Source organism: Trachurus japonicus, chromosome 13, assembly GCF_045865225.1.
Source record: "Trachurus japonicus isolate A0001 chromosome 13, Traja_1.0".
Taxonomy (NCBI): Eukaryota; Metazoa; Chordata; class Actinopteri; order Carangiformes; family Carangidae; genus Trachurus; species Trachurus japonicus.
In genome coordinates this window covers 27,958,993-27,983,477 of record NC_140919.1, presented here as the reverse complement: position 1 = coordinate 27,983,477, position 24,485 = coordinate 27,958,993, and the positions used below count along the sequence as shown (strand labels likewise).

General features: G+C 43.1%; 1 protein-coding gene across 9 annotated transcripts; it reads left to right on the top strand.

Moving 5' to 3' along the window:
• Positions 1–1,912: 1,912 nt before the first annotated feature.
• On the top strand, positions 1,913–23,987 carry ccdc9 (coiled-coil domain containing 9). 9 transcript variants are annotated; one of them, XM_085795706.1, is made up of 17 exons: positions 1,913–2,035; positions 3,496–3,548; positions 3,813–3,917; positions 5,547–5,696; positions 6,149–6,184; positions 8,791–9,171; positions 9,403–9,486; positions 10,812–10,976; positions 11,070–11,251; positions 11,788–11,849; positions 13,468–13,512; positions 16,200–16,338; positions 16,592–16,715; positions 17,040–17,658; positions 17,802–17,978; positions 19,066–19,221; positions 23,825–23,987. In XM_085795706.1, the coding sequence occupies exons 2-17, from the start codon at positions 3,546–3,548 to the stop codon at positions 23,827–23,829; spliced, it is 2,433 nt and encodes an 810-aa protein (XP_085651832.1). In that variant the 5' UTR covers positions 1,913–2,035; positions 3,496–3,545; the 3' UTR covers positions 23,830–23,987. The 9 variants fall into 9 exon arrangements, with proteins under 9 accessions (XP_085651832.1, XP_085651829.1, XP_085651828.1 ...); XM_085795703.1 differs by lacking the exon at positions 23,825–23,987 and having other exon boundaries at positions 10,815–10,976; positions 19,066–19,474; XM_085795702.1 differs by lacking the exon at positions 23,825–23,987 and having other exon boundaries at positions 17,805–17,978; positions 19,066–19,470.
• Positions 23,988–24,485: the final 498 nt, after the last annotated feature.

Genomic DNA, 24,485 nt, shown 5'->3' with positions numbered 1-24,485 from the left:
AACTACAAGTCAGGTCATTTTCTGAGTTTAATGAAACAACATAGTACAAAATAACAAAAATGTGTCTTAGTGCTTCTCAACTTGCTAACATACTCATACATAAACATAGGCTTGTACAGTTTATGTTAAGGTCTACATAAGGCACAGATTCAGGGTTAAACTAAGGTAATCACTGGTCTCCTCTGAAAATGTTCTCCAAACTTGAAAATAAAACTCTCTTTCCACGGTTAATCTTTCCAATGGTAGAAATACTGAAATTTGATCTAGGAAAAACTTAAATGTTGGAGGGGAATCATCTTACCAAAATAAGAGTATTGATTTCTTAGCAAAGTAGCCTACTATGATCATAATCAATATCCTGTAATTCTTGCGAACCAACTGAAGATTAAATGTATCATTCAACAAATCCAAACCGGAGCTTGAATCAAATTTTGTTTCCACGACTGATTGTATGAAGAAACTTTTTGAAATATCACATCCCCAAAACATGTGAACAAAATGTTCCATCCATACTTTTATATCTAGGGCATTTTAATGAGACTTTGACATTCTGTGAATTTTTATCAGTTTATGGATTAAGTTAAAATTTGTTTTCTTAATTCTATTACTAGTAAATGGGAAATGTGTTCTTTCACAAATACCTAACCAGGTATTTTCTTCAGACTACCCTTAGCTCTTTCTGCCATTTCTCCATTCATGTTTGGAAAGATGACTGACCTCCTCTTTCACTGATCTCCCCCTTGATTGTATCTGACAATATCAATCTAGGCTATCTTCTCTTCCAGATAATCCAAACCACAATTTATTTAGCCTACTTAAGTGAATGAACAAGAACACAAATTTGTAAATAAATATATATAGAAATGTATATAAATGTTGCATTCTGATCTTATTCTATTCTGAGTTTGTCTATCACTTGTCCTATATAGATCATCATAGTTTAAATGTCCAGATCTGGAGTAGTAGGCTGAGAGATCTCAAACAGCAACACACCATCTAAAGAAATTCAAGAACAGATGGAAAAACAAATAATTGACATCGACCAGTCTGGAAAGTCTTACAAAGTAATTCGCTTTGGGACTCCAGTGAACAACGGTGAGAGGCGCCTTTATCCACTAATGGAGAAAGCCTAGAACAGTGGTGAAAACCTTAGATGGCTGCCCTACCAAAATACTATATAAAAAATAATAAAATGAACATTTAAGTGTGACAAATCTGCAAGAAAGTAAGAAATCCGGAAGGGGGCATACTTTTCACTGCACTTATTTAATGGAGGGGGGACAACCTGATGTTCTCAGTTGTAAATGGTATAGGGCAGGCTAAATATAATCATAGAAGGCAGAAGACCACAGGGCATTTCTGCGGTGTAAAGCTAAAGCATGTGGGAGCCTCCTTTCACATCTAATGGGTCTATAATAATAATAATAATAAACAGTCTTGTGTACTTTATATAATTGTGGGTCATTTTGATGTGATATGTACAGCCTATAACATAGCTACTAGCTAGAGGGGTCCAAAGTGATTTTGTTGTGTTTTTTTTGTCAATAATGTGAACATTTTCCACATGTTCACATGGCGCCAGATAATAGACCTACCGGTATGTGTCTATGGTTGCCGCCGTATCCAGCAACAGATCCATGATGTGACCTCATTACCGCGGGGTTATGGTGTCAGGCTCGTGCGCTGTCCGCTGCTGCCCTCTCGTGGACTCTTCGTGAAGTACAACTGCTGTAAAACTACTCAGTATCACCCGCTTTCAGTTCTCTGCCTCGTTGTTCACCTTATTAATTAAACATTCATTCAAAACGAATGCCTCTCGGTATTAGTGAGGTCGTTGCAGTGACAGATATTTCACCGAGCCCCTAAAGCAGAGCGCTGCCTCTTTAAATCCACCGAGACGGGCTCATTATTTGGCAGGAAGTGATCCGCCGCCAACAGGAAGCCGGATAATGAGGGCACCGTGAGGCGCAGGATTTGGCAGAGAGCAGCGAGCTAACGTTGCTCTTCACACTCGGTACAACTTCCCCTGATAAAGGTAATCTTCAAGAAGAGCGACTTCACCGCCTGTAAACGTGTCCTGGGCCGTGCAGCGCCGTGTCGCCGGTGTGGGCCGGGGGCTGCGCCTCCATCGTGGCCGGGGTCGACGCCTTTGTACCGGAGCAGACATGGCTCAGTGTGCTTATGTTACTAACGTGAACGTTACTTCCCCGCAGACCAGAGCAGAGACAGACGGATCAATGTGATCGATTATCATTGAACAGTCAGAGTTCAGCGTCCTGCACTGCGCCGTGTGTGTGTGTGTTGTCTGTGTTGTGTGTTTTAGTTTGTTGTTGTGTCTCCGGTGACTTGTGCTCGCATCTTGTTGTGTGTGCGGCTCTAATTAATACGCTTATCAGAAGCTTTGGAAACGCACGGGGGATTTATTGATTTGTAGTGTTCCACAAACACTCACCTGTGACCTCACTCACCTGTGATTACTGGTTACCTTGACCACATGGAAAGGGCAGGGGTAAGGAGGGGGTCAGGCCCACTCAGGACCCCTCACACAGAGCTGATGACTGAGGGTCAGGGTCGTGAGTGTCAAGGATGATGGAGAAAGGCCCGCTCAGCCAGAGCAAGCTGGGTGATATCTCACCAAGCCAGGCCAGTAACTGCAACCAGCCAATCATAGCGATTTGGATTTGGTAATACAGTGAAAAAGTGACAAACTCATCTCCACAGAGTCCAGCAGGTGTCTGTGTGATCAGTACACTGTCGTTTACTGACAGAAAATGATCATCTACGGGAAAAAAGAGTATTTTTTATTACATAATGATGTATAATGTATATATTAGTTCTACCTTGAGCCATGTTTTAAGACACGTTTGGTCTACTGCTTTTATTTGTCTGTGATATGTTTTCTCAATTCTCACTCCTCCTCTCTCATTGAAAAATCCAAAATCCTCAACAAAATCTTGTTCATGTCACTGCTCTCAAATGTTTCCTGTCTTCACTGGAAAAAGGCACATTGAACCAGAGTTCATATGATTTGTCAGTTAGCTGATCGACAGCATAGTTTTTCCTCCTCTCTGGTGATCCCGATATCGATTGATGATATCGATCATGTTGTCTCTAGTTTCTTAGGAGAGAGCTGAGAGATGTTTTGCTTTGAAATGAATGTTAATGGACTGTTTGTCAGACGGTCACCGTGGTCTGTGGCAAACTGTAATGAGCATTTTTGATTATGTTCTGGCATTTTATAGATGATTCAGAGGATTAATCGATTAAGTAGAAACTAAATGACTGCAAATAATTGTCAGCTGAATCTTTATATGGGACAACAATTGGTTCCCAAACGTGTGGTGTCTCTAATTCATCCTCATGGGTAAACAACATCTTAAACTCAGATTCAAAGTTAAAAACCAGCTTATAGTGTCAGACTCTATACTGTGCAGTGAAGATCATATATTTTTGGTTTGTGCTGCAGCATCTTGATCTTCATCTGTCTCATTACAGGAGGAACAAGCAGTCAGCCACCAGTGTATGAAGACAAGTCAGAGGCAGCCATGGTAAGTAAGAGAGAGATTTTAGTCTTTGGTAAAGGTGGTGTTGTTCACACTGACAAGAAAAAGGCTGAACTCTACACGGTTCACTTAAGTTGCTTATTCAAGTGTTACGTCTAATTTCACGTCTTTAAACTGGAGATGTGTCGGTACAGAGAGGAGACGTGGGAAACAGAACGATCCATCTTCTACGGATGTTTGTGTCATGTACGACACGTTTTCTTCCTTCTCCTCTTATTGCTCTGCTGCTCTTCCTCTTCTCTCTGCCAGTCTTCAGCGGTGGATCTCAAGACCAAGGAGGAAAAGGACGCAGAGCTGGACAGACGAATTGAAGCTCTGAGGAAAAAGAATGAAGCTCTGGTCAAGAGGTACCAGGTATGGAAATCTTAGTTTTAAAACACACACACACACACAAAAATGCAGTATGTATCAGCCCATTTAGTTCAGGAGACTAAACACTAACTTGTTGTACAAGACAAAAGCGTGTTTTGTTCACACTTCCATGAATTTCATAAAAATGATTATGATTGGACCATTACGTCCCTCAAAAAGTCCTGTGTTGTCACTCCTTACAAACTGCTCTCATCTAATCTGTTGTTATTTTATTGGAGCATTGCTGAGTCATTCTTACATAAAGTGTTTCTGCTCTCAGTAACATTCATTCAGTCACAGCAGCTGTCAAAGATCACAGCAAACCTTGGCCTCATGTCGGCCCTGAAATAGAAATGATCCACACAGTGACTGATACAGATTTCATATTTCACAGAGAGCACTGCAGTGATATCAGATCAGTAATTGGTATTGGCAGATACTCTTGAGTCAAGCTATGAGAAAAATAATAATGGTCCAATCCATTTGTTTTTGTCAGAGCTCTTTCTTGTTTCTTACAACCAGAGGACGTCTTGTGTTTTCTGGTTGTTGTTACACATGACTGTCTGCCCCATTCCTGTGGACGTGAGATCTCAGTCACAACATAAAGGAACTTCTTCTTCCTTTGTGGTTGAAGGTTTAGGATCTGCAAACTACAATGATCATGTCATCTGCCTGACTATATACTCATGTGTTACCAGCATTTTACACATGATGCTGTACAACATACTTACTATGAAAACAGAAACAGAAACAAACTGAGTCACATCAGTTTTTGCTGTGTCATCCCTTTGCCTTGAAAACAACATCAGTTTTCCTCAGTTTATCCTCACGCAGTATATCTGTAGAGGTACATTTGTGTCTTTATTAGTCAATCAAAAGAAATTCATTTAAACAAAAAATATATTTTCAATCAAAACAAACTTCTCCTCAATCAAAACAAACATTTTCAATAAAAAAAAGTGTTTGAATGTAAAAAAAAATATTTGAGACCCGAAAAATTGCATTTGAACCCTTTTTTTCTTTGATTGAAAAGGTATTTTTTTTGATTGAAGTGAGTTATTATTTGATTGAAAAATTTTTTTTTGTTTAAATCAACTTTTATTTGATTGAATAATAAAGACAAAAATATCATATCCATAATATGGCCTAAATAAAAAAAAGATGACTTTAATCCAAAAAATATATTTTCAATCAAATAATAACTTGCCTCAATCAAAAAAAAAAAACCTTTTCAATCAAAGAAAAAAAGGGTCTCAAATTTTTTTTTTTCCTTCAAACATTCGTGTTGATTGAAAATATCTTTTTTGTTTAAATCAGCTTTTCTTTTGATTGAAAGGACTTTGTGTGGACCAGACCACCTGTTGCAGAACTCCTTGTTCTTCTTGTCTCTGAAGATAGTGCCTTATGATTCTGGCTCTACACATTGTTCACCAAAAAACTATATGATCTGATGCTGACAATGTTAAATTGCAATAAACAAATATCAAACATGAATTTTCAAGGATGTAGCCTAATATTTGTTTTTGTTCTCTGGGGTGTTCAGAGAGATGTTGACCACCATCCACAGCAACACTCAACACAGCTCAGCAGCTTTTGTCTAATCTCACTCGTTCTGTGGCTTGATCTCAACAGGAAATTGAGGAGGACAAGAAGAAAGCAGAACAGGAGGGCATCGCTGTGACAACACCCAGGAAGCCCCGCCCCCACGAGCCAGAGACAGACAGGAGGAAGACCGAGAAGGAAAACTTCACGGTCACAGTCGACCTTTCTAAGCCAGCAGGGGTAAGACATGGTGACACTTTGAACTTTTTAAAAAGCCATTGCCCTCTTTCAGAAGCAAGATTGATTTTTTTTTCTTGACACTTAATCACAGTCAACTCCTAAAACTAAAGTGTGACACATGAGGCCAGCATTTGCTTTTGTTTTGTTGGCTGTAACAAAAGCTAACTTCTTCATCTGTTTTATGATGGCTCTGTACATGCAGGATGCAGCTTATCAACTCTGGCAGATTCTCATTATCGTTATCAGTTTACCAGCCACACACCTGCTGGTCTAACCATCATGTCCTGCACCAGCCCTCTGCCCATTTCTCAATTAGAGAAAGTTTGAGATGTATATTGACAAACACATACATAACAGTTAGCAGAAAGACTTGTACCAAAGAAAGAATAAAGGAAATGAGAGCTTCACCTAACATTATATACGTTATGTCCTGGTTGTTTTTAACTCTAAAGGTGGTGAACAGTTGGATGGAAACGGCTGACTCCTCGGTGAGGCAAAAATAAATTAAAACCTTTCAAAATTAAGTAGATGAGTGCATTTTGGCTAATGGGATACTTCGACCTCTTCCCATGACAATATTTGGATTTGATCTTATTCTGTCATAAAATCTTACATGTGTTTCATAATTGTAAAGGATGTTCTCTGTAACTCGCAATATATTCAGAACATATGATATGTCCTAGTATTGATATATAATATTATACATCAATAACATCAGTCCAGTCACTCCAAACCTGCAACATTACAGTTTAAGTAGAACTAACTATTCTCTGCTACATGTAGAAAAAAACTATCATCCTTGCTTATGAGCATAAGGTACAGTAGGATGGTGAGAGTGAGCTCTGTTTGTGTGTGTAGCGTGTAGCGCTGTCTGTGCTGTGTACAGATTTGATCAGGCCAACATTACTGTAAAGCAGAGCTGAGATGATTGTATGTGTACCTGCTGCTGCAGTGTAATGTTTTCCCAGCAGCCTCTCGTGCAGCGTGAACTTCAGCTGACCTACTGAAGCACACAAATGTCCTGGGAAATGAGCTCTGTGATCTGATTCTCAAGCTCTTTATGTTCAGTATTAGATTAAGTTCAGGTTGTTTCATCTGCTATCATATAATTCAACGAGAGATGAAGACACAGACGTGCACCTGTTGATTACACTCGGTCTCCTTTAAACTGGAAGGGAGGTGGAGTAATTCATCCTGACCTCACATTCTGACAGATTATATCAAAGTTACAAACATACACATTTCAACATAACAAAATAAATCAGATGCATACAATAACCGTTATCTTATATACAGTATATTCAGTATGTCTTAATGGAGAGAGGTCTGTGACCCAGACTTGGCACCAGCAGAGATGTCCACTTCTAATGGTGGAGTCAAACCAAACTTTGCTTCATGTTCGTGTCAAACAGGGCAGACAGTGGGTTGAGCAGGTTCCAGTTATGCAGAGGCCACAGTCCTCACTGCAGCCTGCCCCGGTTCGAAGCCTGAATCTGGTGGCCCTTTGCTGAGTGTCATTCCCCCCATCTCCACCTCCCTGTTTCCTGTCTCTCTCAACTATCCTATCAATTAAAGGCAAAAAGCTCAAAAATGCACTTAAACCTTACTCCTTAACAAGACAGATAGATGCAGTAACAGAAGTGTGTTTCATCAGGCAGGTTTTGCTGTGGCTGTATACGCCATAAAGCGTTTGAACCACCCACACCCTTCTGACCAATACAAGACGTCCAAAGTCAGAGGTGAAAGCTCTTGGCTGTCTGTCGGTGTGTGATTAACTGCTGGAGGGCGGTGTTATGGCTGACGTTCAGTCCGGTGAGCTCCTCCTGATTCCAGCATTAGCTGAGACAAACGCAGCAGACGGCCGGGCAGATCATAAGAACTTGATTTCCAGAACTTGCACATAGCAGCTTTAAAAAATTATGATAGAATAACATGGCTGTCATTTTAGCTTCTGACCATCATTTTGTGGTAGAGCACATGTATAGACTTGCACATTAGAACCACTCTCCTTTTTTTTTTTAACTTTACTTTCTCACATAAAGGTGCCATTTTGTCCATCTTACAACATACAGCTCTGGTTCACAAGTTCATCCAAGTTTGAAAGCTAGTGCGGGAGTCATGAACTTGATTTGGGATATTTCTCCAGGCAGTGGGACATGTAAAGTATGGCCGAGGTGATCCAGACACCTCATTATTATTATGACACAAAACATTGGTAAGGAGTGGATATTATTATTCTGAGGACATGTCTAAATAGATCGAAGGGAGGAGCTGGTAGCAGCTACCGTGAAGGACATTGATTTCATATGCTCGGTCAATAAGTAAGTATAGTAAAAAATATTGGTCATAAATATTGATTACAGACACTTAAAATAACTACCAGAGCACATGATGTGATCCAGGACAGTATGATGCCTGACCTCCTGAAGCAGGCGCTAATCAGGTCAAGAGGGAGTGGTGTTGCAGCGCAGTGTGATCCGGCCGAGGCACACGCTGACTCAGAGATGAGCACTAACCACTGCAGACCCCCGAGTGTTCAACCTGCAAAGATTACATGACAAAAAAGGACCTAAAGGGGCAACATGGTGTCTGCTCCATGTGTGAGCCCGTTTGAGTGGATATTGATTCAGGTCAGCACGTTCACTTTGCTGCATTAGACTGTTAAACATTTTCTATGGCTCGACAATAGACTCCTGAGCTTAAAGTGCTTAAAGAGCTCCCCGTCTCGCTCTTTCTCTCTCTCGTTCATCACCTCCCAGCGCCTCTCTCTGAGGTCGTCCTCTTCTAATTTTGCATAATCCATAGCCCTGATTATTATTCCTTTGTACCAGTTCTTCACACTGAAGAGACGAAGTGTATTTAGATTAAAGTCAGTTCAGGACAGGAAATGATTTCCCCCTTGGGTCAACCAAGGATCAATGCAGAGCAGTGAACAACAAAATATTTAAACACTGTTTTAACACATGATTTGCCCTGTGGTTTATTATTAGACTGGCTGAATTATGAAAGTATTTTACAAGAACATTCAGAGATATCATCCTCCGATTCTACATCATATAAGGACTGTAAAATACTTAATGTTTGTTTCCTTCAGGAGAAGAGAGTGGTGAACGACTGGAACCCAGGAACACCTCGAGGCCGCAAGTTGTCAGAGGAAAGTGACGGGCTCAGAGGGCCGGGCGACGCCCACAGCCCCACTAGGAGGGCGGGGACGGGACGAGTGGGTCGGGGAGGACAGAGAGGAGGAGGAGGAGGAGGAGGACGCCAAGAGAGGAGAGAACGTGAACCAAGGACACCCAGAGATGGAGAACCTGGGGGGGAGTTAGGAGGGCCGGGACGCAGAGGAGGAAGGAGAGGACGAGGAAGAGGAGGAGAAGAAAGAGGAGGAGGAAGAGGAGGAGAAGAAAGAGGAGGAGGAAGAGGAGGAGAAGAAAGAGGAGGAGGGACCCCAGGTGGCATGGACAGGAAGTCTAAGGTACGAAGCTGCTCCGCTGTATCACTGACACAGGGTCAGATCAGGTGACGGACACGATAATAGAGGATCAGTCTGTAATGTGAACAGTGTTTTATTTCATTTCAACTGTGTGATGAACCTGTAAAAGATAAAATAGTTTGTGTTCACCAACAAGAACGTCTTGTCATTGTTAGAATAACTTATTCTGATCAGTGGCTATAATGACGTGGCCTTGTGTTGTTTCCTGGACAGGAGTGGGAGGAGAAGAGACGACAGAACATTGAGAAGATGAATGAAGAAATGGAGAGAATAGCGGAGTATGAACGAGGACAGCGGGTATGAGAAAAGATTAATCCACACAGTTTTAGCTTATCAGACGGTTCCTAGATCCTCTAAACCCACAGAGACGACTGTTGCTCCTGTTTCCTTCCTCACACACTCATGTCAGGGCCGTAGCCAGGTGTTCGCATTATTGACAAAAAACTATGCCTCACTTTAGACCCCTCTAGCTAGTAGTTAGCAAGTACCTGTACATAATTACATCAATTTTTTGGGGGGTGGGGGGCGTACAGGATAGTTGAGAGAGGGGGGGGGGATGACATGCAGGATAGGGCCGCTCAGCACGGGATTTGAACCGGGGTCGCCTGCAGTGGGGCCTAATAGCCTGAACACATGGGGCAGGTGCTCTACTTAGAAATGTCTTTGTAACACTTTCCAGACCAGTAGGTGTCAATTATTAGTTTTTTCATCTGTTCTTGAATTTCTTTCACCCCATGCAAAAAAGATTAATTATCACAGTTAGTTCATGATTGGGGCCAGGGGGGGGTGTTATGTGAACAAGTGGAAAATGTTCACATTTTTGATAAAAAACTATGCATCACTTTGAACCCCTCTATTCATAATTACATCAAAATGACCCACAATTATATAAAGTAGACTTAGACTTTTTATTATGAAAGGAGCCTGCGTGAGCCTTGCACCGCTGACCAGCAGGACAGACTTGTCCTGTGGTTTTCAGCATTTTAACATCAGGTTGTCCCCCCTCCATTAAATACAGTGCAGTGAAAAAGTATTTGCCCTCTTCCGGATTTCTTACTTTCTTGCAGATTTGTTTTATTTATTTTTTATAGTATTTTGACAGGATTTTGGGGGATGTGTGAAAGTTATGGATGTGTGTGCAAAAGACGCTATATCTGACCCCCGCCCCCCCCATACACACACACACACACACACACACGTTTTAACCAAGGCGCCTAACATCTCAACTTCAGTTTTCTGCGTTCCGCCGATACATCAATTTCCCGCATGTCGTTTCAAAATAAAAGCTGACCGATATATGTTTATCATGCTATTTAGGGCCTGTGGCTTCTTCTATTTTTTTCTCACAGAAATTTTTACCGAGGTCCGGACCTCGGTGACCTCATAGCTGGCTACGGCCATGGCTCATATTCCTTCTCTTCATCAGTTATGTCAACTTTAAACAGCATCACTTATATTTTCCCTTTTATTAATGGTGATGGGTGTCTTTTTATTGTCACCCTGTCCCTCTATCTGTTGTTCAACACAGGTTCAGATTTACAGCGTAGTGAGTTGACAGTCTTTACTCTGCCTGAACCTGATCAAATGTGGCAGATCTTTACATTTAGAGTTTCTCTTAACAGCAGGATGGTGACAAACCAATCCGTAACTTCCTGGATGATCCGAGACGCTCAGGTCCAGCGCCAGACATAGACCGCAAGGAGGGCAGCAGGAGACACGTCCGAAACTGGGGGGGCCTCGACTTCGACAACGTGAAGACAGGATCTGAACTGGAGAGGGAGTGGACTGTGAGTAATTTAAGACGTTAAGCCTTTTTTCTTTTTGTCTTTTTGTCTTTTCCTGTGTGACATTATTTATTTCTCTCCCCACCCTCGCTGTAGAGTCGAAGGCCGGGTCCAAAGGGCTCCGTAGACATGACCATGTCCATGACCGGTCGGGAGAGAGCAGAGTACCTGCGCTGGAAGAAAGAGCGAGAGCAGATTGATGAGGAGAGACTGGCACGCCATCGCAATGCCACAGGCCAGTGGAGACGAGAGTGGGACGCACAGAAGACTGAGAACATGTGAGAAGGGGGAGGGGATTTTCTTCTTTTGACTGATTTCTGTGACGCTGCCTGGAGAAGAGCATCACGCTTGAAAAGGTGTCTCAGCAGAGGCCGATCTGACCTTTTCTTCATGCCGTTAAGCCGATGTATTTCTGCATATTTTAAAATCTGTTTCATCGACTCCCCTCCTTTCTTCTAAGCACTAGATTTGTTCTATTAAAAGTAAAATAAAACCTCATGTACGTCAAAAGCAAACCTGTCCAGCAGAGGATTCAAGCAGGATTTCATTTCATATTTAAAATGTTTAAATGTGTGAACACCGTGTTGTTGTCGTTGGAGACGGAGAAGTTGTCGTTGGAGACGGAGAACCAGGAGGGGCTGGGGGGAGTGTTTGAGAGCTTGTCAGTTGGGATAAAGATGAGGACAGAGTGACGTGAGGAGACGGACACACTGATGTTGTGCGTGTCTGTGTGTGTGTGTGTGTGCGTGTTTGTGTGTGTGTGTGTGTGTGTGTGTGTGTGTGTGTCTGTCTAACCCTGTGGCTGTTTTCACAGGTTCAAGGAGGACCCATATGCAGCTGCAGAGGGCAACACGCCCGAGCAGGGCAGCAGGAGAGGCAAGTCTTGACAGACGTACACACACTCACTCACGCACCACCAACATGCTGTTGCCGTGGTTACACAACAGCTGGCAGGACTAGGGCAGCAGTAGACCCTCCAGACCCTCAGTCCACCTCCGTCAATGTCTCCTGTCTGACCTGATGTCACTTCAACATGTCATCACACACACCAACCTCACATCAGAGGACACAACACCATCTCCCTCCTTCAGCTAATTAAGGCCGTTATGTAAATGGAAGTTGATAAAGCTTGTTATGTTAATACTCGCCGTATTTCCCTGGAGTCCGAATCAACCGCTTAAGACGCAGTCGTGTTGATCCGCCAGGAGCTTCAAGGCCCCGGTTTTTGTTTATGGGTGCTGACTTACTTGAATTAATGAGGTTTATAATTTAATATAATTTTTCACTTTTTTAAATAATTGTTACCGGTATATTGATTATTTTTCCAAATTAACCAGTTGGTTTCTTAAATATCAAACATCACAGCTGCACATGACTTCAAATTCAAGAGTTATTGTAATATTGATTTATATTTCTGAATGGAACTTTCTTGTGAATGTTATATTTCAGGATCAGGGAGTTTCTCCAAATTTGTCAGAAATGTTCACTTTGAATCACAAGTGAAAGGTGGTTAAAAGGTCAAAGGTCATTATATCCTCTTAAAAGGTTTCTGGCCAAAACTCCAAAATTCATGCACAAATATCTAACAATATGGCAGGTTTTATAATTCAAAGGGGTCAAAGGTCAACCTCACTATAACATTATAGTGTAAAAAACACACATGTGGCCATTATTCAGCGCCATGGGAGTAACTGTGACCATATTTCTAGTAACGTTCCTGGTTGTTTACAGCTCACGAGCGCAGGCAGCAATTTACAATTACACTAGAGGGGGTGGGAGTTTATAAGTTTTACTTCTTCTCACTCCTTTTCGAATATGTATTCTATTTTTTTCATGTTTAAATGTTTTGTCTTATTCTCTTTTTTTATTACTTTATTTTCATATTCGAAATAAACATTTCAATCAATCAATCAATCAATCAAACTCCTGACGAGCTTTATGACGTGATTGTGCTCATGCATGTTGGAGTTTCAGTCACTCATCCAAATAATTTACTGTGGGACCTGTAATCCCAGTCCCACAGCTAAACAGGCCAAGCTCTGTTCCAGTGGCTCTGCATCTATAATGCAGCTCCTCTTCTCTGCTGGATGGTTGGTGCTTGAGATTGCAGATGTAAGCAGTGATTGTATTCATAACACACCAGATGAGAGAAAACATAATCCTGTGTTAAACATGAAGAGCTGAACAGTCATAAAATAACTGCATCACACTTTAGACCTCTTTCTTTTTTACCTCCTTAGACCCTGGAACGTGTTGTAGTTTTATTGAACATGGCATGACGGTGAAGATGGCTCTGTGTGAAAGGTTGGATAATTGGAACAGTAATTATGATTGGAGCGGTGGTCCCACATGCAACAACCACTTTGTAACAAATGATGTTTCCATGGTTATTATGTCTTTGCTCTCTTTTGTAGACAAGGTGTATATGTGTGTGTTTCTGTGTGTGGTGGATGCACTGTAATGTGTGTGTGTGTGTGTGTGTGTCTCTCTGCAGCGCGGGGGCGTAACTCTCGTGCAGAGCCTCGGGGCAGGGCCTCAGGTTAGACCGCAGCATGGGACTGAGATTACCCTGTGTGTGTTTTTTGTTCCATTTGTATGTCTGTGTGAAGCACAACAGCTGAACCCGATACCAAACTCACCCTAACCCACAAACCCTGACAAAGCAGCCCACGTAGTCACCATAATCATCAACTTAGTCCACCGGCAAAACATAATGCAGCTGTAAACTCTAAACTCAGCCTGAATGAGAAAATATTGTAAAGACGGTGTAAAAGTATCAAAGCCTCAGTCCACACAGATCAATCAACCTGAACACCAGCCGTCAGCACTTCTATAACTTTGTGATGTCACAAAAAGACCCGCCCAAATGAACCCAACATCCAACAGTTTAAATCTGCTGTATTTTTATTGCTTTCTGTACTCGCTCTACCCAATAATAATCCCATGTTGTGTCTGTTTTCCAATAAGTCTGGACAATCATATTTAAAAGTCTTAAATATAGCTTTTCAAAACCTCTCTATAGATATTTTTCCATCTGTATGACTAAAATCAGTCGGCTAGTGCACAGGGTGTCTGGGTTTAGCTTTGGAAGCAGGTGAACATCTGTCAGGCTTTGTGAATGTTTCCTTGAGGCTGGCAACACTTGAGAAGCTTCTGACTGCACACACACCTGTCTGTCAGGAGGGTGAACAGTGTTTTTTTTAGTTCTCAGTGTTTGTCCGGCCTCCTCTCACCAGTCTGATCTTCGCTATTTCCACTGGAAATCCTGATCACACGTGAGCAGGTTAAAACAAAAGCTGAGAATGAACTCTAAACACTGTTCAGTCCTGGTTTTTCTTCCATGTCTCTGTGTGACCGGAGCTGGAGTGTATATTAGAGGTTATGGCACTACACCTGCCCCACATTCAAGCCTGCACCTGCTTTGGCAGTATTTGTGTGTGTCCACATTGGGTGTGTGTGTGTGCTTTCCTTTTATTCTTTACCATTTCTAATTTGTGGAATGACTTGAGTGTCCTCTCCGCAGCCTCAGGCTGCTCTGTTCAATCTCCTCATCTTCATCCTCTCAGTTTTTTTCTTTTCTCCTCACTGATCCCTTCATCTCTTTCGTGCTTATAGCTTTCTCTTTCTGACCTTTTTTTTATCACGGTGTCCCCTCCCCTTCGAGAGCTCTCACCCTCCTCCCTCTTGACATCCTCATGGTTGGAGGGAGGGAGCTTTCAGTCTCTGACAAAAACATCTTACCATAATTTTGACGGTTTTCTTACTCAGTTCTTGTTTGACCTTTATGTTTCTTTCATTCCTCCATTGGCTCAATTCTACTTTCTATATTAATCATTCCTTCCAGAGTGCATTGCCATTGAAATTTCCAAAAGTGATTTTGGAAAAACTATCAGATGCCACACAAAAATGTATATGCTTTTTTTGTTTGGTTGTTTAATATTGAAGTCACAGCATTGCTCCTTTATCCTTTTTTGATAAAGGAACAATGTGTCACTGTCACAGCATCACTGTGTGCTTTTTAGCATAGTAAGCAGGGTGACAACCACAAATACAACCTACAACCTACAACCATATTCTCGTATTTGTTTGGTGTAAGAGGTAACAAAACTCACATCACTGACCCATATTTCAATCACAATATCTGTCAAAATAATCTCAATATGTTTCTTTCTCCATAGTGATTAGCTCTACTTTTGTGTGTTCAAGTCATGGCACTGCCATTGACACATTTTAAGTGGCGCAGTCTTGCAAGAAGAGAAAGCTGAGCAGAGCTTCTTTTCAGTGGAAACGTAAACCATCCATAATTGTAAAATCCTCTACTAAACTGTGATGGAAACCCGGCTTCTGTTGCATCCTTCCCGCTCTGACATAACTTCTTCCAGCATTTTGCTCACTCTTTTAGAGTGCTATTGAGCTGTGTTGCATTATACAGATATGATCCTGTTTTCTTTTTAGCTCATATTCATTGATATTAAAGAGGTGGTTGGAGTAATAGAGCCACTTCTCAGTAGAAGAATCACGAGGCATCAGGCTGAGGGAGACTGCCTCTTTCTCTCTCACCTGCAGCCATCAGTCAGCCACCGACTCGCAGACAGACAATTGACCTTGTCTCATAGTTCAGATGGACTCTGCAGCTGCAGGACTGCTGCTGTCACAAGTCTTGACTCTGTTGTTACATAAGGTATTGACTCTCGAACTGCAGCAGCAGGAAGCGGGAGAAGCAGACCGAGGAATGAATATATTGGTCATGTTTCCACTAAACATTAATTCAAATTTATTTCTTAAAGATAGTTATGCATTCCTGATAAATATGGCAGGTATTTATTGCACGTTTTGGCATATATACATATTCCAGTTTAATTTAAACATCTGTTATCCGGCCTAGAAAGAGGGAAGGTATGTATGAGTCATGAGGAAAGCTTATGACTGATTTCAGGAGAGTGCCTTCTTAAAATTGTGTTGGTTATATTTTTTTCATACTATGTACCCAGTGTGTGTACCCATCTGGATCATGAGTTTTGATTCATGCCTTTTAAAAAATGACTTTTACGCTTCACTTGCTGCGGGGTAAATGTCCTGGGTCATTTGAGCAGCAGCTGTGACAAAGATAAACAAACATCCATCGTCTCATTTCTCATCCTTCAGTCTCTCTCCTCTCTACTGCTCCCCTCCTTCAGATCAGGTGCCATCAAATAACTTGACACTCGACTTTAATGTCTCTTTCAGATGACACTAAGCGGCCGCCCAAAGTTCCGACATTTGGCGACTTCTTGTCCCAGGGTAGGACGCAGGGGCCACGAGGGGACCGAGGGGACCGAGGGGACCGAGGCCGAGGGAAGGGACGAGGACAGAAACAAAGCTACAGGTAGATCAGACAGCATCAAACTCTGTCCTCTGTGACATGTGCAAAGATTCTCATGATGCTGAAGATGTCAAGATTAAGAATCAGTTTCTGATTCAGCATTATTTTAAATAGTTTAATTATTCTTCAGTCTCCATAATAAATTCACACTAAACATCACACGCTACAGGAGTCAAAGCAGTCGAATGATTGGTTTAAACAGCACTTTTGACAACCAAAGATAATGTTTTGTTACATCTCTGGATGTCTTTGACAGCATGCATGACAACCGCTGGGAAGGAGAGAAAGAAGAGGAGGAGAAGGAAAAGGAGGACCAGACAAAGACAGAGGAGAAGACAAAAAAGAAGGAGGTTAAACCCAAACCTCCCACAGCGCAGAAGGTAGGGGAGCTTCATGTGGATTTATAACCAACCAGCATTTCATAACAATAGCTTTAGACGATAGAAAACTGTTACAGTTAACATTTAATCCCAGAAAATACAAGTCGGTGGAGCAGAGGAGGTCCCTGTTCTGGTCTTTGGCCCAGTGACTTCATTGTTTTGGTTCAGTAAACCCTGTTTTTAGCGGACAGCTAACATTAATGGCTAAAACACAAACATGTTTCTGCTTCGGCCGAAAACGACACAAAAATGTTGATCAAAGTTTTAAGATTGTAAACTCTTCAGTAACTTTCCCAGAAATCATCTCCTTCCGTCTCCCCGCAGGTGGAAGAGAAGAATCGGGGAGAAGAGGATGATGAAGACGAATGGGAGGATGCGAGCGATGGAGAGGAGGACGTGGAAGCAGTGGAGGAGGGGAGCGGCTCGGAACACGACTCCAGGGGAGACGAGAAGAAAGACACTGGGAAAGAGAAAGCAGCCAAGAGCAAAGACAGCTCCCCGACGTCTCCCGCGCCTCGTTCTCGATCCACATCAGCAGGAAGTCCCAAAGAGCAGCGCACCCCCCGGCCCAAGGTCCACATCCCCCCCCCAGCAGCGGCTCAGGAGTCCCCAGAGGGAGGTAAGCCCGTCAGCCCCTTCTCCCCACTGGACGGCCACCAGCCTGTGTCAGACTGGGGCGAGGAGATGGAGATGCTGTCGCCCCGGAGCAGCATGGGAGGCGAGAGTCCCCTGAAGCCCCCCAGCACCGAGACCAGTCCCCTGCAGAAGAAGGAGCAGGAGAAGGAGCAGGAGGAGCAGCAGGAGCAGGAGCAGGAGCAGGAGCAGGAGCAGGAGCAGGTGCAGGTGCAGGAGAAGGTGCAGGAGGAGGAGAAGGAGAAGGAGACAGTGAGTCAAGCTGCCAGCTCCAATGATGCTCCTGAGCCACAGAAAGAGGAGGAGACAGGTAGGATAGCACACCTCACACTCTTCATGATGTTAACTGCTGTGCGGGGAAGCCACTGTGTATTGTCTCTTCAACTTTCTGTCTTGTCTCATCTCTGCCTCGACCCCCTCCGTGACGTATTTCGTCTTTCTCCTCTGCTCCAGAAGAGGCTGAAACCCAGCAGAGTCCAGTAGTGTCAGAACCAGAGTCTGTCCCCACAGAGCCCCCAGCTCCACTGCCATCAAACACCTCCCCATCCCATAGTTCAGACCCAGCCCCCTATGAGGTCGCTGAGGCTGCTGCGACGATGGATGAGGAAACGCCTGCTGCTCCGACACAAGGTGATAGAAACCTCATAAACAGCACCAGAGCACTGTTGAGATATTGAAAACTGAAACTGTAAACCTCATGGAGGAAAAGTCAGAGGATGTTGAACTGAAATTAACTGTGTTTATATAGCGGTCGTCTCTCTTAAAGGGATAGTTCAACATTTTTGGCAAATTGGCCCATTGCCATAATCCTTATAGTTTTAGGAGTAGATTCGATACCTTTAATTGTCGGTGCAAGCTATTTTTAGAACGGCCGAGCCAAGCCACAAGCTGCTTAGAGCTACACTACGGAGGCTAGTGGGATTTCTTGGTTTCCCTCATCAAACTCATCAAATACACAATCCAACAACTCCAAAACGCTCTCGTGGACAAGTTGTGACTTGCACATTCACCACGCTATGAGATAATAACAGAATGTTATGAGATGGAGTTGTTTTCGACGCAAATGCAAGGACTGCTTGCCGAAAAACTGCTCCCGACAGAAACGCGCATCAAACAACTCGGTTACGTAACGTTTCATTATCTCATAGCGTGGTGAATGTGCAGGTCCCAACTTGTCCACCAGAGCATTTTGGAGTTGTTGGATTGTGTATATGATGAGTTTGATGAGGGAAACCAAGAAATTCCATGAGCCTCCGTAGCGTAGCTCTGTGAACCATGAATCTGATCTGATGATGTTGTGACAGTCCATCCAGCAGTTGTTGAGATCTTAAAGGGCCGTCGTATAGCTCACTCAGTAGAGCAGGTGCCCTATAAACAGAGGCCTCTCTGTTCAGTTCCACCAGGCGGCCCTTTGCTGCGTGTTATCACCCCTCCATCTGTCTCTCCCCATTTCCTGTCTCTTTCCTCCTAAAAAAGGCATAAAAAGCACCAAAAATACTTTTAAAAAGTTTGGACCAAAGTTTGGCCTCACAGACCAACGTTTCCATCCCTGGAGCCGTGTTACTGCTCTGGCTCGGACTTCAACAGAATCCATGAGCTCATCCAAACTCCCTTTTTTAAACATGAACATTTATTTGATGTTGGATACTGAGGTGTTCTTGGACTGTGAACATGTTGAAGAGATGAATAGATCACTGATATTTTTTCTCTCTGGCAGCAGAAACACTGGACACTGCTTCCCCTCCCGCCATCCTGGAGGCCGACCAGAGCACCCCTGAACCAGCAGGAGGGAAAGATGGCGACGCGGCGCCCGACGGGACCAACGCTGCTCCGACAGCAGAGGCGGTGGATTCCTCAGAGCAGACGTCCTCAGGTGCGGTCCTTATCAGTGACTTTGAGACGGTGTCGTACTGTAAGAAATCCCCTGCAGCTTTCTAACGTCCTGTCGCGCCTCAGTGTTTTTTTTTTTTCTTTCTCGTGGTGAATGTGTTGGTTTGATACCCTCGTCTCTCAGCTCTCTCACCTGCTCTGCTTTTTGTGTTCGCTCCACATATAAATAAATCACAGTGGGAGCTGTTCGGTGGCATGACAAAACCCAATGATATATTTATACACTCACTCACAAGCACAGCGTTCTTGCCTGGTTTTTTGGATCTGATGTGTCGTCTGTCACGTGGTCACTGTCTCCTCCAACCAATCAGGACACCATCCCTTGTTTGAAACTCCACCTGACTGTCCTCCTCCTCCTCCTCCTCCTCCTCCTCCTCCTCTTCTTCCTGTGATGGACTGAAAGTACTAACTGTGTACCGTGTGGTGAATACCGCCCCTGTTCCTCCTCGTGTTTTCATTTTCCTCATGTGAAACCATGTTTTCCTCTTTGCTCCCTTCCTCCTGTGGCTGTGATGAAAACGCTTCCAGCTCTGCATGGGATGCTGCCTGCATTACCAACCCTCGATGTATGACCTCTCGTTCTCTCTCCTTCACTGTCCTGCTGTTAATTACATGATGAGTTTGTTGCTGCTTAAGAGAGAGAAGAGGGGTCAAAGTTGTCTGTGACCCTTTGTTGTTGTGTGCATCTTCTTTTCTCTACATTCATGGCATCTTGGGAACCAGATGTTTTCCTATTTCACTGCCCAACCAAACAAAGTGAATTAGATACAGTTCGCTTTTGATACAGGTCAGACCTTCTTTGCCGCATCATTGTCTGTCAAACAAACTACGATTAGTCGCCTAATCGCTATAAATGACGACTACTGGTCGACCAAGAAAATCTTTGGTCGGGGGCAGCCCTAGTAGTATGCCCTCTGTGTCCTATCTGGTCTTTGACTGGAGGAGGGGGTCATCGTGCCCTCATTGGTTTGTTACACGTGACTATGCTAGTTGGCACATTTCACCACTTGCATGGCTTGAAAAAATCTGGATTTAAGTCAGTTGACAGATTGAGAGAGTGATACCTCAGCCAAAATGGATGACTTTAAGTGTAAGCACAGAGCCAAATGAGCGTTTGATTAAACACAAGAGGCTCCTCTCTCTACTCTCTAGATGTTTTTGGAGAAAGCTGTCAGTCGGTCCACAGTGTTGGTCCTGACTGAAACAGCTCGGCAAGGTGATTTGATCTGATATTTGATGGATCTATATAAATCTAGGTCCCCTTAGGACATTCATTAACCTAAGAGGGTGATTGTGTATCTTAAAACTGTGGCAGTGTGATCGGACAGTTCCTTTTTGCCCTGAATGCAACCTACCTCCTGTTCAGCTTCTGATTGGCCGGCTCTTGACCCTCCAGTCAGAACTTGACCTTGCATGGCTTCACTGATCATGTTGATGGCTCTGCCTGCCTCAAATGTGTCTGTGATTTTTTTTCTCTGTATATTTGACACGACTGTTTCATCTCCTCTGATGAAATTCATGATGGATTGTGTGTTTTTGACATGTTGTTGTTGTTCATTTATTGCCAACCCAGTGCGGTTGGCATTAGTAGTTTCAACCAAAAACAAACACTTATTATAATAATGCCACATGATATCACCGCTTGGTGACTACTAGAACCAAAACACCTCATGGTACCATGAATCATTAGTGTGTTCAGCAGGGGATCAATCAGTGGGAATACAATCCGTGCTCTGCTCTGGTCACTGAGGTACATCAGCTCCTCATCTCTCTGCACATGGTGGTTTAAAAGTGAACAAAGTGGATAAACCACACACCAGAGGAAGTCCCGTCATTAGCTGCTTTCCTCACATACACCACAAGCTTGTGGCTTGGGTGTTATTAATTAGCTAAGAGCTAAGTTTTAAAAGGCAAATATTTTTAGATCAACTTGCTCCCAAAGCCACAGAACATATAGTGTGTGTGTGTGTGTGTGTATGTATGTATATATGTGTGTATGTGTATATATGTATGTAGGCCCCACCCACCTTTGCCCACCATCTATCACCTGTAGGATTTGGTTTCTCTGAGTGTTTTACCTGAAACACTCAGAGGAGAGGCTCAGAGATTCCTCTCTTCTGATTGGCTGACTAACCTGTTGTTAACTAGAGCTCGAGAGAAAAGCCTGAGAGAGGCAAGGCAAGGCAAGGCAAGGCAATTTTATTTGTATAGCCCATTTTTACAAACAGTTTGTCTCAAAGGGCTTTACAGGAGATGTAAAACTACACTGAGATAATTTGTAGGTCCTTAAAACTACAAATATATCTTCTTATGGATCAACAGCCCAAATAAAACTCATGAAATGGTTAAAATCCTCCCAGTGATCCTTCATGTCTGACTCTCACCAGTAAAACTGAGAATTAAACTTAAGTTGACACATCTCAGCCATGCGTATAATTTGGCTCTAATTTGTGGAGTCAGTTTGTGTTGTTTTGAAGTTGACACATTGAGAAATGGCAATGGGCCGGAAGTAATCATCAGCTTTGTTGACAATAAAAAAGACCATTAGTTGAAGGTCTAAGTGGCTTTTACCCCAACACACTGGTTCCAGATCAGGCTCCTGTTTCCTTTTATATGTATGTCAGTTGGTGTTTACGCTCTACTCTAACAAGAGCTTGTTGCGTGAAATTATCTTTAAATTCTTCCTTTTTGTTGTGGATATCAGATGGAGAGGCCATATGAACACAAGCACCATCACTGTAAGGAAGGATTACTGTTGGCTCCTTTTGTTCTTTGGTGTTAAAAGACGCTGATTGCATTTACACTTGTCCTGATGACTCATTTGTGATAAACAGCAGAAGTCAGATGAGCTCATGTGGGCATTGTGTGTGCGTTTGTGTGCACGTGCATGGACACAAACCCTCAGCTCTGTTGCTGTAAATGTGTGACAGCGTTACTGTGTGTGTTGGTGTCAGGGTGGAGATCAGGAAACCAGGGAAATTAGAGGCGCAATTAAGTTTTTAAAAGGCTTTTCAGAGGAAATGAGCTGCAGCCCGCTGGACAGATGACAGTGCAGATAGAACAGATGCTGTTTGAGGTCTGATTGAATTAAATCCTGTGATGGTTCTGAGGCTCCTCGGTGGATGGAGATGAACAACGTAGCACTCAAGTAGCAGCAAACACCCTCTGATCCAGTGATCTTGGTGCTGTACAGTACAAACTCGGGACATGAGCACAGTGAGAGATGTTGGTACAGCATGTATCAAAGGAAAATGTCTTCCACTAACTTCACCCAGAAATTCACACTAGCCAACACACAATGTAAAGTCATCTTTTACTTTGACTAGTTGCCTATGTACAGGTGGCAACATATTATTATCCTTGTTGGTGATCAGTGTAGTATTAAGTGTTTTATTTAGGAATCTTTGATATTTATAGCTTTGACATTTGGGAAATACATCTGTTAGCTTTTTGGTGTTAGCATTGGATAGAAACATTTATACCACTGTCATGTCTGTATGGTTAACATGAAGCTGCTAGACTGGCTCCACCCACCTACAAGCAGTAAATAACTTTGTTGAAAGTTTGTTTAAAGGGACAACGAGGAGTTTTGGAAAAGCGAAGCGTTTTCACACTACATTTATGAGCCTCCGCGCGCACCGTAAAATTCTTTGACCGGCGCAAGACGGACTCATGCTTTCATTCATCAATAATTAAAGTCAGAGGTTCAAAGACGTTCAGTTACCGTCGTAGTTCCGACCATAAACGGCCATTCAGCTGCGTTATTCTCATTAAGGAAACGCTGGTCGGCTCGACCAGCATTTCCACCACCACTAATAATAACAAAATAACGATAGAGACAGAACGATATATTTATCGAAAATGGGCCCATTAACAAGTGTGGGTAGCGGAGATTCATCCACATTAACGTGAGACTTTTTTATAACAGAATAGAAACTCCTCGTTGTCCCTTTAAGTGATATATAAAATGAAATGTGAATTTATTTTCACAAAGCATCACAGGCCGGACTGTCGGACTGGCCCAAAGTGTCTTTAGTTACTGGTCCCGGCCAAGAAATAACCTCCATTAAAAATAGCAGCTTACAGGTAGAAGGTGTAGTAGGCGGAGTGATACGCAGGGTCAGAGTCAGGCTCACTATTTGTTCTATTTACATATGTTTATTTACATAGTTCTCATTTTCTGAAATGTGTTCATGTGTTATTGAGCGGAAATACTTTTGATTAGTTCTTTTAGGTGGGAACATTTGGTACTGAGGAGGATGTGAGATCATGAGAACGCTGGTTTGTAACGTATAGATCAGGACGTTTAAATACACAGCTGGCACGTGAACAGTTTTCCCAGCAGCGTGTGATTATCTCAGAGTGGCTGAATGAGCAGAGTGACGGCAACGAAAGATTCTCCCCGGGGGCCGCTTGCTGTAAAAATGTGCACACTTATGGTACTGTGATTTGCTTTGGATAAAAGCATTAAGCTCAGTGACACACACACACACACACACACACACACAGTTCCTGTTCCATCACATGTGACCTCCCCCCTTTCCCCCCTGCACCACCGCTTCCTCCCTTTGTGTTTGTATCAACAGGCTGAAGCTGGTGGGAACAAACAGACTCTTCTGAGGAGGATGGAAGGAAAAGGAGACGTCTGAAGAGCATCACACTACTCATCACTGGAGTGGCCATCACACATCTACATCAAATAAATAATGATTTAAACTGTCAGGAGGAGGAGGAGGAGGAGGAGGGGGGGACTGCGCCATGGACCGGCGCCTTTTCAGCGCTCTGTCTGTGAGCTGTTTTTAAATCTCTTGGATCAGCGGGTCCGATCACCTCTTGAGTGGTCGACCGTGTGTCGTCTCACGCATCAGCAGCAAAATGACCGTCATTCATTCACAGTCGCTGGCTTTCAGCGCTAAAAAGCTTTCATGTTTCGTTCTCACAGTTTGGGTCACGGGTTTCTCTGCGCTGTCAAAATAATATGTCCAGAAGAAGATCATGTGTGCAGGAGTTCAGATGTCAGACTGAAGCAACACGCTCTGATTTCCCCTCTTGAGATTTTTAGGTTATGAATCGAGCCCTATGGAGCCTGAGAGCTGGAGATGAGCTGTGACTCGTCAGATTGGTGAAGACAGTCACTCGCTTTCAGTCTCATCGTTTTTGGAAGACCACGTCATCGTAGGGACTGTGCGTCTGTTTTGTCTTTTTCTTTTATATTCACACAGTGTCTGACTGCCTCAGGAAACAAAA

Coding starts and splice junctions, on each gene's coding strand:
- ccdc9 (XM_085795700.1), top strand. Junction 16,716..17,039: donor AACCTCCCACAGCGCAGAAG/GTAGGGGAGCTT, acceptor GTCTCCCCGCAG/GTGGAAGAGAAGAATCGGGG. Junction 17,659..17,801: donor ACAGAAAGAGGAGGAGACAG/GTAGGATAGCAC, acceptor CCTCTGCTCCAG/AAGAGGCTGAAACCCAGCAG.